Consider the following 11,687-nt stretch of genomic DNA (forward strand, 5'->3'; position numbering starts at 1 on the left):
TGCCAAGGCATTTGGATTTTTATCCTGCGGGCAGAAGGGAGGCAGAGGCTTTGAAGCCCGAAAGGAACGAGCCCCAGAGTCTGGCACAGGGAAGGAAGGCACAGCAAGCAGCTGGTCAGATTAATTCGGTGGTTGGAATGGGACCAGTCTCAGACCTTCCTCAGATGCTGCTGCGACCTGGTTCCTTGGCTCTTCGTCCTCGTTTGCGACCTATGCACGACCCCTGGCCAAGGTGAGCTAACTTGTGCGACACGTGCGGGTGCGTGCGTGAGTGTAGAGGGAGAGGACTTCCAGCGACACACACTGTCCTGTCCCCTGTGCCAGGTGTCAATTCCTTCCTCCAGCACGTTTTCTGTCCCACTCCTCATCAGCTCCGCCTGCCATCATCTTCCCCAGGGGCTGCGCCCCCTGCCCGCCCCCGCCAGGACCCCGCCTTCTCGGTCAGGGCTGAGCTCTGGGCTGCGCGGAGCTGGGGACCTCAGGGCGGGACAGGGCGGGGCTGGTTGGAGACCTGCCACTCACACCCCGAACCTCCGCAAGGCCCGGGAGGGGCGGGGTCTCCCGCCAGGTTATTTGGGGCGTCCACTCTGCTTCCCCCCAGAAAGGCCGAAACTGCTTTCTGCAAGATGGGTCTCTACCGCGTCCGCGTGTCCACTGGGTCGTCGTTCTACGCAGGTTCCCAAAACCAGGTGCAGCTCTGGCTGGTGGGCCAGCACGGGGAGGCGGCGCTCGGATGGTGCCTGCGGCCGGCGCGGGGCAAGGTGAGCTGGCCGGAGCCCCGCGGGGTGGGAGCGCCCCCGCCCCGGGCCCGAGGTCGCAAGTTCCCGGGAAGAGACGCGCCCCGGCCGACCTCCAGCTCCACCCAGGGGTTCAGGGCGCACGGCCCCGGGCAGAGCGCGCTCGGAGACCCCTGGGTAAAGCGCTTTAGGGCGCAGCGACGTGGCGCACGGTAGGCACTCAATAAACGTTCCCGCCTCCCGGCCTCTTTGTAATTGGGATTGTCTTGCTTGGCCTTCGCGCCAGAACTCTGCCTTTTCTTGAAACGCAGGGGTCCTTGGAGCGTCCTCCATCTCCCCGTTTCCACTTTTTAAAAGTTGCTATTTTATTTTCCTTTTTAGGGCCGCACCTGCAGCATAGGGGTAAAATCGGAGCCACAGCCACAGCCACTCCAGATCCGAGCTGCATCTGTGACCTACACCACAGCTCATGGCAGCATCAGATCCTTAACCCACTGAGCGAGGCCAGGGATGGAACCCGGATCCTCAAGGATCCTAGTCAGGTTCCTTAACCGCTGAGCCACAGAGAGAACTCCCTAAACGTTGCTGTTTACAGCATCTCTACAGTTTCTAGATCTCCGACCTCGCGGGCTTTATCTCCGGGATGGGTGGGGAGTGGGGACCGGGAGAAGGGTGGGAGAAGAAGCCAAGCGATGAGAGAAGTGTAAACTTCCCGGTCCGTTCCCCTCTCCCATTGCATCTTCCTATTATTCGCCCCTGGCATCTGTAACTTGTTTCGTCCGCCGACTCGATTCCCGTCTCCCGTCCAGCTCTCTCTCCAGGACCCGCAGACCCGATGTCTGTCCCATGGACACTTCAGAGGACGGTGCTGAAGTGAGGTCGTTCCCTCTTCCCAGCTCCCAGACCTCTTCCCTTTCTGCTCCAAGGGCGCTCGCGCCCTCCGCACCCGCACCTCCTTCAACCAAGAAGGGAGCTCTGTCAAGGGCATCTCCTAGACGTCGCCCGCATCCGTGATCTGATGTCCGTCCGCCCTGACCACCAAGATCCCCTTGAACCTGTCACCTTCTTCCTCTTCACCCGCGTCGCTGCTTGCGCTCCTGCCGTTCCAGACCCTCCTGCCGTCGGCGCGATTTCTTCCCACCCGCCACACAGTCCCCCGGCTGACGGCGTATGAGTGGCTTCCGCTAGTTCGCAGCACCCATCCAAAGCTCTCGGCTCAGCCTTCCAGACTTCACCATCTGCTCCTGCTTGTCTTCCCCCACTTCGCGATCAGCGCTCCAGCTCCACGACTCCGCTCTCCTGCCCCCCCCCCACCTTTCCCACTCTCCCACTCTCCCTGGCTAAACCCTTTCCACCCGGGGGTCTCGGTTTAGATGCCATGTCCTCCCGGAAACCTGCCCCAGGCCAGGTGGGGCTTCTGTCCGCACTCGGCTTTGGTGACAGGATTAATTGCCTGGTCATCAGGGCGTCTCCGGGCTCAAATGCGCGCGCTCGCCCAGGGCACCCTGTGGGTGCCGGGTGCCCGGCCCAGCGCTCTCTCCGCACCATCAGTGACTACCGGGAGGAAAGGCGAAGGAAGGAATGCCCTCTCCATCTTCCTTCCCCCACCTCGCCCGGGGCCGAGAAACTCAAAGACCGAGGAACGGGTCGTGGGGCCACCTGCGCCCTGGCCCCGTCTCTCCCTTGCTCCTGTTGCGCCGCTTTCCCAGAGGCTCAGAGGGAAGGGCGTCCAGGGCTCAGTCCAAGGACCCCTTCCGGGGAGCCCCACCTTGCTGATTCTCTTTTGTCGCTGGCAGGAGACGGAATTCAGTGTAGACGTGTCGGAGTACCTGGGGCCACTGCTGTTTGTGAAACTGCGCAAACGGCACCTCCTTCAGGATGACGCGTGGTTCTGCAATTGGATCTCCGTGCAGGGTCCGGGAGCAAACGGGGACGAGTTCAGGTTCCCCTGCTACCGCTGGGTGGAGGGCGACCGCATCCTGAGCCTCCCTGAGGGCACTGGTGAGCGCTTCTGGGTGTGAGAGGCCTCGGGGCACAAGAGGAACTGGGGGTGGGGGAGCGGAGAAGAGGGCGCGCAGCGTGGGGGGGGCGGTGGCGCCAGGCGAGGGGGTGGCGGCAGGCACCTGGAGGGCAACATCTTGAGGGCTTGGGGAAGAGGCCAGATTCTGGAGCTGGCACAGAGCAGCAAGGCTGGGGGGGGGGGGTGTCGAGGGCCAGCGGGAAGGGCGGGCTGAGGGACCCTTTCAGGGACAGGGGAGAGAATCTCTTGAGGAGCCTTATGGCCTGTGCCCACCACCCTGCTTCTAGCCCGCACAGTGGTCGATGACCCTCAAGGCCTGTTCAAGAAACACAGGGAGGAGGAGCTGGCAGAGAGAAGGAAGCTGTATCGGTCAGTCCTATTCCTGGCCCCCTGACTCCTGACCCCACAGCGAGATGCTGACCCTTCCCCAGGACCAATGCCTGGCTTCATTTCCGTGGCAGGTGGGGTAACTGGAAGGATGGGTTAATTCTAAATATAGCCAGCACCGGCATACATGACCTCCCAGTGGACGAGAGATTTCTGGAGGACAAAAGAATTGACTTTGAGGCTTCACTGGCCAAGGGGTAAGAATAAGTCACACTGGGTGACAGGGAGCTGTCCTGGTCCAGCGGAGGCCAGTGGGCTTATGGACATCATAGGGCTGGAGCAGCCGGGGGTTTGATGCTGGAATAACTCTCAAATTCTTTGCCTATCCTTTCCTGAAGGCTGGCAGACCTAGCTGTCAAAGACTCTTTAAATGTTCTGATGAGCTGGAACAGCCTGGATAGCTTCAACAGGATTTTCTGGTGTGGCCAGAGCAAGCTGGCTGGTGAGTACCCCTACTCACTGTTTCTCCTAGGACCCTTAGCCCCAGACCCTAACCACTCTAGGGAACCGGGGTTGGGAGACCAGGGGTCTGGGTCCTTCTGGTAGGCTGGGGTCAAGTGGGGATGGTTTGGTGGGGGTTGAAAGGACCAGGAGCTAAGATCCACAGCAAGCTCTGTAACTGCCACCCCCAGAGCGGGTGCGGGACTCCTGGAAGGAGGATGCCTTATTTGGGTACCAGTTTCTCAACGGCACGAACCCCATGTTGCTGCGGCACTCCGTTGAGCTTCCTGCCCGCCTGAAGTTCCCTCCAGGGATGGAGGAGCTGCAGGCCCAGCTGGAGAAGGAGCTCCAGGTACGGACAAAAGGGCCCTAAGGAGACCACACAGCAAAAGGCGGTGGGGTCCACTGTGGGCCTAAAAGGCTTCTACAGCGAAACTCTTGAGTGATCCTGGAGGGGTGCAACCCCCTGGCCTCCCTCCCCTAATGAGAATAGCGTGCGTGCTATGGAGGGCGAGTGTGTGATGGGTGACAGAGTCAAAGTCCAAATGAAGAGCTGTGATTGGTGCTTGAGATTTAGGGAGAGTGGGAGAAAGAGAGTCAGAGTCGGGGTTGGGCTTGTTGATGGGGAGTCAGCCTGGAACAACTGAGAGAGACAACTCATGGGATTTAGGGCGAGACAGACTTGAGTCTGAATCCTGGCTCTGCTGTTCATGAGCTGTGTGACTTCAGGCAAGACATCTATCCTCTCTGATCCTCTGTTTCCTCTTGTATAAAACTGAGGCTAATTTGTGTGCATTTAAGAATTATATGAGGCAATGAGTACATGGTCCACTACCAGGTAAAGAGCAGGTGCTGGAGACAGGTTAGTTTCTTTCTTCCTCTCGGGAGTCAGGGTGGGGAAAGGATGCCTTACACCGACAGCAGCCCTTGCCCTCATCCAGGGAGGCACCCTATTTGAAGCTGACTTCTCCCTGCTGGATGGGATCAAGGCCAATGTCATCCTGTGTAGCCAGCAGTACCTGGCCGTCCCTCTGGTTATGCTGAAACTGCAGCCTGATGGAAAACTCTTGCCCATGGTCATCCAGGTGAGAGGACCCAGGATTTCCGTTCCCCAGTGGTTGGCCCTCTCAGCTCAGCTTCTCACTCCAGTTCTCTGTGTACCCCCTCTGCTGTGGCCTTGGGAGAGGCATGAAAGGAGAAAATGGGGAAAGGAGGAGAGTTGTCGTCCAGCTCAAGAGACAAACTAGACCAGGCGCATGTGAACAAGCCCCAGTGCTGAGCAAGTCTCAGAGGATGGGGACCACCTGCAGGGCATCACTGGAGATGGGGCGAGCCTTGCAAGAGGGTCGGGACTCAGATTCTTCAAGCAGGAAAGAGGGCAGGACCTCCCCACCAGGGGAAGATGGGCTGGGCAGACAGGAGTCAGGAGATTCCCAGTAGACAGCTGGGCTGGCGTGTTGGGAGTATCTTGAGCTGAGAGGGTCAGGCTGTGGCGGGTGGTAGAGGCCCAGCTCCTCGGGAGCAGGAACACGGGAAGCTGGTGAAGGCTGTTGTGAAAAATGCTGCCGGCACACAATATGGGCAAGTGTGTTGAGAATGGATTGGAGAAGGGGGATGCTGGAGACAGAGATGGCAAGCGGAAGCAATTGTCCTTGGAGGAGACGGGCTCAGAATTGGGGAGGTGGCTGGGGGGTGGTGAGGAAAGATGGGAGGGAACAGAGGAAAGTTAAACTGGCCTGGATTTGAGGCAAGCGGGAAAGGAGAGGCAGGGAAGGCACCTGCAGAAATGGCACAAAGAAAGAAGAAAAGATCCCCATGGGGGCTTTTCTCTCGCTAATGCAGAGACACTTGTAACGCGTCTGTCCACACTGAGGGACTAAAAGGGGGAAATGGAGCTTGGAGAAGGCAGTGGAAGAGCCGTTCCTGCAGAGCTCAGCCTCCTGCCTCGTGTTAATGGGCTGGGGGGGGGTGGGAAAGGGAGGGCGAGGGGGGCAGCGGCAGATGGAGGAAGCTGGGTGGCTTCAGAGGAAGAGAGAAGAGCTTAAAGATGCAAGGGAAGGGGGGGTATGTTGTGAGCTGGCCTCACCCCCCTCTTCCCTGCACCCTTGTCTCTGCTCCAGCTCCAACTGCCCCGTGAGGGGTCCCCCCTGCCACCGCTTTTCCTGCCCACGGATCCACCGATGGTTTGGCTCCTGGCCAAATGCTGGGTCCGCAGCTCAGACTTCCAGCTTCATGAGCTGCACTCTCACCTCCTGAGGGGACACTTGATGGCTGAGGTCATTGCTGTGGCCACCATGAGGTGCCTTCCATCCATACACCCTATCTTCAAGGTAACACCTTAGCCCTGTCCCTCCTGCCTGGCCCGCTCTCTGCCCCACTGTGCGGTCTCAGCTCTGGAGGCACCTTCTTGGTGGAACCTCGTCATTTGGGGAGAACCAACCAATGAAAGACAAATGAGCGAGGGAGTCAGAGCGTGGCTTGCTCTGCACTTTCAACAGGGTGATATCACTTCCCAAGGAAGTGAAAATGATTCACTGGTAGGGTGGGGAGTGGTGTGAGGGTGAGGGGGTGGGGTCCAGAAGTTTTACTCTTTTTATGTATAAAGCACGTATATAGATATGGTACCTAACAGTTATATGGTAGACCCAAAGCACCAACATTTCATGGGGCAGGTGAGAGTAGGGAAAAACATCCTAAAAGCCTCTCTAGAGAAGTGATAATGAAAAGAGAAACACTGAGCTTGACCTTGAACCATCTTACATGAAAAGGAGAATGATTCTTTCAATTATCAAAGAGCACGAAGTCCGAGGTGTCGAGGGCCACTGGGCTTCCGTCTCTACTTTTCCTGCAGACTCGGTACCTTCCCTGCTTTTCAGCCCCTCTTTCTTGCAGGGACCGGCCACAGCTGTCTTCTGACCCTGCCCTTCCCCGTTCTTCCCCCTCTAGCTTCTCATTCCCCACTTCCGATACACGATGGAAATTAACGTCCGGGCCAGGAATGGGCTGGTCTCTGATTTGGGAATTTTTGACCAGGTATGAGGACAGAGAGGGGGACTCCGGAGTTCATGCTCCCTTGGCCTCTGGCCTCAGAGCAGGTGGATGTGCCTGACCCCGCCTGCCCTTGCTCCTCAGGTGGTGAGCACAGGTGGGGGTGGCCACGTGGAGCTGCTCAGGCGAGCAGCAGCCTTGCTAACCTATAGCTCATTCTGCCCCCCTGATGACCTGGCTGACCGGGGGCTCCTGGGAGTCGAGTCTTCTTTCTATGCCCAAGATGCCCTGCGGCTCTGGGAAGTCATCTCTCGGTGAGGCAGCCGGGCCAGCGGAGCTGGGCTCGGGGAGGAGGCTGGGAGAACAGGAGGGCTGTGCCCCGGCTGGGGGGCTGTGGGTCCTGGCCAGCGCAGGCAAGGAGCAGGGGGCCTGCAGGGTTTCTGCCCACCTCAGCTCCCTCGGCCTGACCCCTCCCCTGGCAGCTACGTGGAGGGAATTGTGAGTCTCCACTACAAGACGGACGAGTCTGTGAAGGAGGATCTTGAGCTGCAGGCTTGGTGTCGAGAGTTCACTGAGATTGGGCTGCTGGGGGCCCAGGACCGAGGTAAGATGGGCCTCGAGACTCCCACGCAAGATTCCTCCCTCGAACTTCCCCAGAATCCTCTCTACTGCTCTGGAACCTTCCAGAAGCCTTTCCAACCCCTAGGGAAACACCCAAAGCCTTCCCAGATTCCCTCTCCTCTCAGCTAGAGACAGGTCCCCATCCTGTGCACAGAGAGCCCCTCTAGGTCCCAGAACCAGTGGGACCAGTGGTTGCTCATAGATGTTTATTTAACCGTCGGCTCTCTGGGGGGGAAATGCCCTGATTTGGAGCATGCGCCCATTTCCACACTGATGACAGCCACCTGGCTAAACATCTGAACGTCTGACACCATTGAGTCTCGAGAGCCAGTATGGGCCACACCCAGTACCTACCGAGTGGGTCCCTCCCCGGAGATCTCCACACTTCCGCCACCTCAACCCATGTGCGCGTCACTTCCCGTGATAGTCACCGAGAGTCCTGGGCACCCCTTCTCACCTCTCCTTTCACCTCCCTCAGTCCCTCAGAGCTCTGCCTCTGTGCCTGGCCGCCCAGCTTCTAACTCCCGTACCCCTCGCAGGGTTTCCTGTCTCCCTACAGTCCAAGGAGCAGCTCTGCCACTTTGTCACCATGTGTATCTTCACCTGCACTGGCCAGCACTCCTCCAACCACCTGGGCCAGGTGCTTAGCAGGAGGGGGCAGCTGGGCACTTGCAGCTGGAGTGGGGGAGGGGCTGCGTGCAGGTGGGCTAAGGGGTTTTCAGCCTTCGCCGACATCGACTCTAGATATCCGCCCCTCCTTAGCTGGACTGGTACGCGTGGGTCCCTAACGCGCCCTGCACGATGCGGCTGCCCCCGCCGACCACCAAGGATGCGACGCTGGAGACGGTGATGGCAACCCTGCCCAACTTCCATCAGGCTTCTCTCCAGATGTCCATCACTTGGCAGCTGGGCAGATGCCAGCCCACTATGGTGAGAGCCGGGTGCCTGGGTCCCCGCGGCAGGGGGTGGCTGCGGGGAGAGGTGGCACTGCAAACGGAGGGTCAGCCAAGCTCTCCGCTGCCTTTTTCCTCTCTGGCCCAGGTGGCTCTAGGTCAGCATGAGGAGGAATACTTTTCGGGCCCTGGGCCCAAGGCTGTGCTGACAAAGTTCAGGGAGGAGCTGGCTGCCCTGGACAAGGACATCGAGGTCCGGAATGCCAAGCTGGCCCTGCCCTACGAATACCTGCGGCCCAGCCGGGTGGAAAACAGTGTGGCCATCTGAGCAGCCCCAGCCTTGGGCTGTTTGAGCCCCTTCTGGCCAGGCCACCCCCGTCCATTCTTTAGCGCTTCCAGTTTGGCCCGCCCTAAACCCCATCCTCTTCCCAACTCGCACCCTCCCGAGAGAGTCGCCCTCTCACGGTCTGTGCCCACTGCAAGTGCATTTTACTCTAGACGCACCACCCAGGGACCTCATTCCCTTTCTTCCTTTCCCCCTCCCTTCCTGCATCCAGGCCTCCCAGAGGGCAGGTAATAGCCGCATTTATTCGAAAGGATCCAGAACAGAACAGGGTAACAGTAGGTGTTACTCCCCACTTTTTATGAGTCGACTATGATTTTGAACCTAAAGTGAGTGTAATGACAAGAAAGAGGTACTTCAGACTAATGAAAGAAAAGACTTGAGGCCAAACTATCCCACATCGAGTATTGGCAAAAGAAGAGAGAGCCCAGCTTTCTAACCAGATGGGATTCACCGCGTGTCCTGAAACCAGACACGACATGAAGCAAACCACTGACGCAGCCAAGTCCTCGAGATTTTCATTCCGTGGCTCAGTAGAAAACGATAGACGGAAGAAAGCTGGTTCAGTGGCAGAAGCTGCTCCCAGCTAGAGGTATTTGGCGTCAGGGTTTTGCCCAAGGGATTCAGAACTATAACTCACTTGTTGGCTTGGGGAAGCTCCCAAATTGAAATGATTTTACAAATACTAAAAAAAATCTCATTATTTCAGAGTTCTTCAATGGTGCAGTGGGTTGGGTCACTGTTGGTGTGGGTTCAATCTCTGTGTGACCAAAAAAAAAAAAAAACAAAAAACAAAAAAAAAAACCCTCATTATTTTAATAAGGGACAACAAAGGAATAACAAAATCCAACTTCTGTATCTGATTAAAGTTTTGGACAAATAAGCTTGGAAGTTTGATTTCTTCACACGATCGTCTGCGAAACTTGTTAGTTTACACAGGTCAGAACTGTTTCCTTTACAGCGTGACCAAAGTTGCTTCTTGCCTCAATTCTATGTCATCTGACAGATGACCTATGGGTGATGCTTGGTCTGGTTCTTGAAGGAAGAATAGGAAATGAACCCTTGAGAGTTGGAAGTAGAGTTTAATGCTGGGATCTAGGAGAGCCCAAAGGAGGTAAGAGAGAGCATGGCACAGCTTCATACCAGAGTAATGCAGACTTGGCAGTGGTGCAGCCCGGGGAGGGATGGGGCTAGGAGAGAGCCGTGGGAAGGGGAGGGCTCAAGAAGAACGGGCTTCATGCCAGGAAATTAGGCTTGACCCTTACTTATTTATTTTTATTTTATTTGTATGTCTTTTGTCTTTTGAGGGCTGCATCCACAGCATATGGAGGTTCCCAGGCTAGGGGACGAATTGAGGCTACAGCTGCCAGCCTGCACCACGGCCACAGCAACGCAGGATCCGAGACACGTCTACGACCTACACCACAGCTCATAGCAATGCTGGATCCTCAACCCACTGAGCGAAGCCAGGGATGGAACCCGCATCCTCATGGATACCAGTCGGGCTCATTAACCCCTGAGCCATGATGGGAACTCCAGTTTGACCTTTAGGAAACAGCCAGTGATGGATTATAAAAGGGTATAACAGGTTCCTGGAAGTCACAGAGCTACCCTTTCTCATTGGCGGCCACACACTTTCTCTTTGGGGAGACACCCTCATTATCGGTTCCTTACCAATGCATTTTTTTCATCTCGTAGCTTTTCTCCTCAGTCCCCAACAGGGAAAACTACAAATCTCCTTGTTTTTTGGAAATGAGTCTTTTCAAGCCACAGGCGTATCACAAACAGGCCTATGGGGAGAAAAAACCAAGATATATGGTCTTGATGGTCTCTAAGACATGAAACCATGCCTTTCTTCCTTTTTTTTTTTTTTTTTTTTTTTTTTTTTTTTTTGTCTTTTTGTCCTTTTAGGGCCACACCTGTAGCATATGGAGGTTCCCAGGCTAGGGGTCTAAATCGGAGCTACAGCTGCCAGCCTACATCACAGCCACAGCAATGCCAGATTTGAGCCGCGTCTGTGACCTATACCACAGCTCACGGCAATGCCAGATCCTTAACCCACTGAGCAAGGCCAAGGATCGAACCCGCAACCTCGTGGTTCCTAGTCGGATTCGTTTCGCTGTGCCACAACAGGAACCCCTGAAACCATGCCTCTTAAATTCCAATGAAGTTGCAGGAAATAAAAAATGAGGTCCTGATGAGCTACATTACTTTTAGGTAAGTAAGCTAGGAGTGGAATTTCAGGCTCCTGTGTTAACTCCACTGTTAACTTTTTGGAGAATTCATTCCCCAAATGGTGTACACAATGGCTATACCATTTATGTTCCTACCAGAAACTTCTCCACATCTGAACCAACACTTGTGATTCTCTTCTTTTTTTAATTAGAGCCATCCTGGTGAATGTGAGGTGGGACCTCACGCTGGTTTTAATTTGCATTTCCCTAATGACTAATGGTATTATCTTTTCACATGCTTATTTTCCATTTGTGTATCTTCTTCCTGGAAATGTCTATTTAAGACCTTGGCGCATTTTTTAATTGGGTTGCTCGTCTTTTTATTGTAAGAGTCCTCTGTATATTTTGATTACTAGAGCCTTATTAGAGACACAATTTGCAAATATTTTCTCTCATTCTGTAGGCTGTATTTTTACTTTTCTGATAATGTCTTTTAATGCAACTTTTTTCTCCAAAAGGTTTTGTCTTAGTTTTTGAAGGATATCTTTTTTTTTTTCTTTTTAGGGCCATACCTGTGGCATATGGAAGTTCCTAGGCTAGGGGTTGAATTGGAGCTGCAGGTGCTGGAATTGGAGCCACACCAATGTGGAGTCCAAGCCATATCTGCAACCTGTACCACAGCTCAAGGCAATGCTGGATCCTTAACCCACTGAGTGTGGCCAGGGACTGAACCCCTATCCTCATGGATACTAATCGGATTCTTAATCCACTGAGCCACAACAGGAACTCTGATAACTTTTTCATTGCTTTAAAGATGTCTTTCCACCACCTTCTGACATATAATATCTGATAAGCCTGTGATAATTTTTATTATTTATTACATTGTATATAACGTCTTTTCTCTGAATGCCTTCAAGCTTCTGTCGTTCTACAATTTGATTATGATGTGCCTTTGTGTCAGCTGTGTGTGTATGTTTAGCCTGTCTAGGATTTATTGAATTCTGGGATCGGAAAATTTTTAGTTTTTATCCAATTTGGAAACATTTCAGCCACTACATTTTCAAAAAAATTTTGTTCTACTTT

General features: G+C 54.8%; 1 protein-coding gene across 2 annotated transcripts; it reads left to right on the forward strand.

The window, feature by feature from the left end:
• On the forward strand, window positions 614-9,313 carry ALOX15 (arachidonate 15-lipoxygenase). 2 transcript variants are annotated; one of them, NM_213931.1, is given in 14 exon segments: window positions 614-761; window positions 2,534-2,738; window positions 3,045-3,126; window positions 3,219-3,341; window positions 3,483-3,586; window positions 3,777-3,937; window positions 4,527-4,670; window positions 5,706-5,915; window positions 6,532-6,618; window positions 6,718-6,887; window positions 7,056-7,177; window positions 7,734-7,834; window positions 7,957-8,124; window positions 8,236-9,311. In NM_213931.1, coding segments are annotated over 14 exon segments (1,992 nt in total). In that variant the 5' UTR covers window positions 614-626; the 3' UTR covers window positions 8,416-9,311.

Source organism: Sus scrofa, chromosome 12 (genome assembly GCF_000003025.6).
Source record: "Sus scrofa isolate TJ Tabasco breed Duroc chromosome 12, Sscrofa11.1, whole genome shotgun sequence".
Taxonomy (NCBI): domain Eukaryota; kingdom Metazoa; phylum Chordata; class Mammalia; order Artiodactyla; family Suidae; genus Sus; species Sus scrofa.

Excerpts from the sequence above, each read along its gene's own strand:
- ALOX15 (XM_013981286.2), top strand. The coding sequence starts at position 2,116 with ATGTCCTCCCGGAAACCTGCCCCAGGCCAG. Across the intron at positions 2,739-3,044 it reads GAGCCTCCCTGAGGGCACTG|CCCGCACAGTGGTCGATGAC; the intron begins GTGAGCGCTTCT and ends CCCTGCTTCTAG. Across the intron at positions 6,619-6,717 it reads ATTTGGGAATTTTTGACCAG|GTGGTGAGCACAGGTGGGGG; the intron begins GTATGAGGACAG and ends CTTGCTCCTCAG.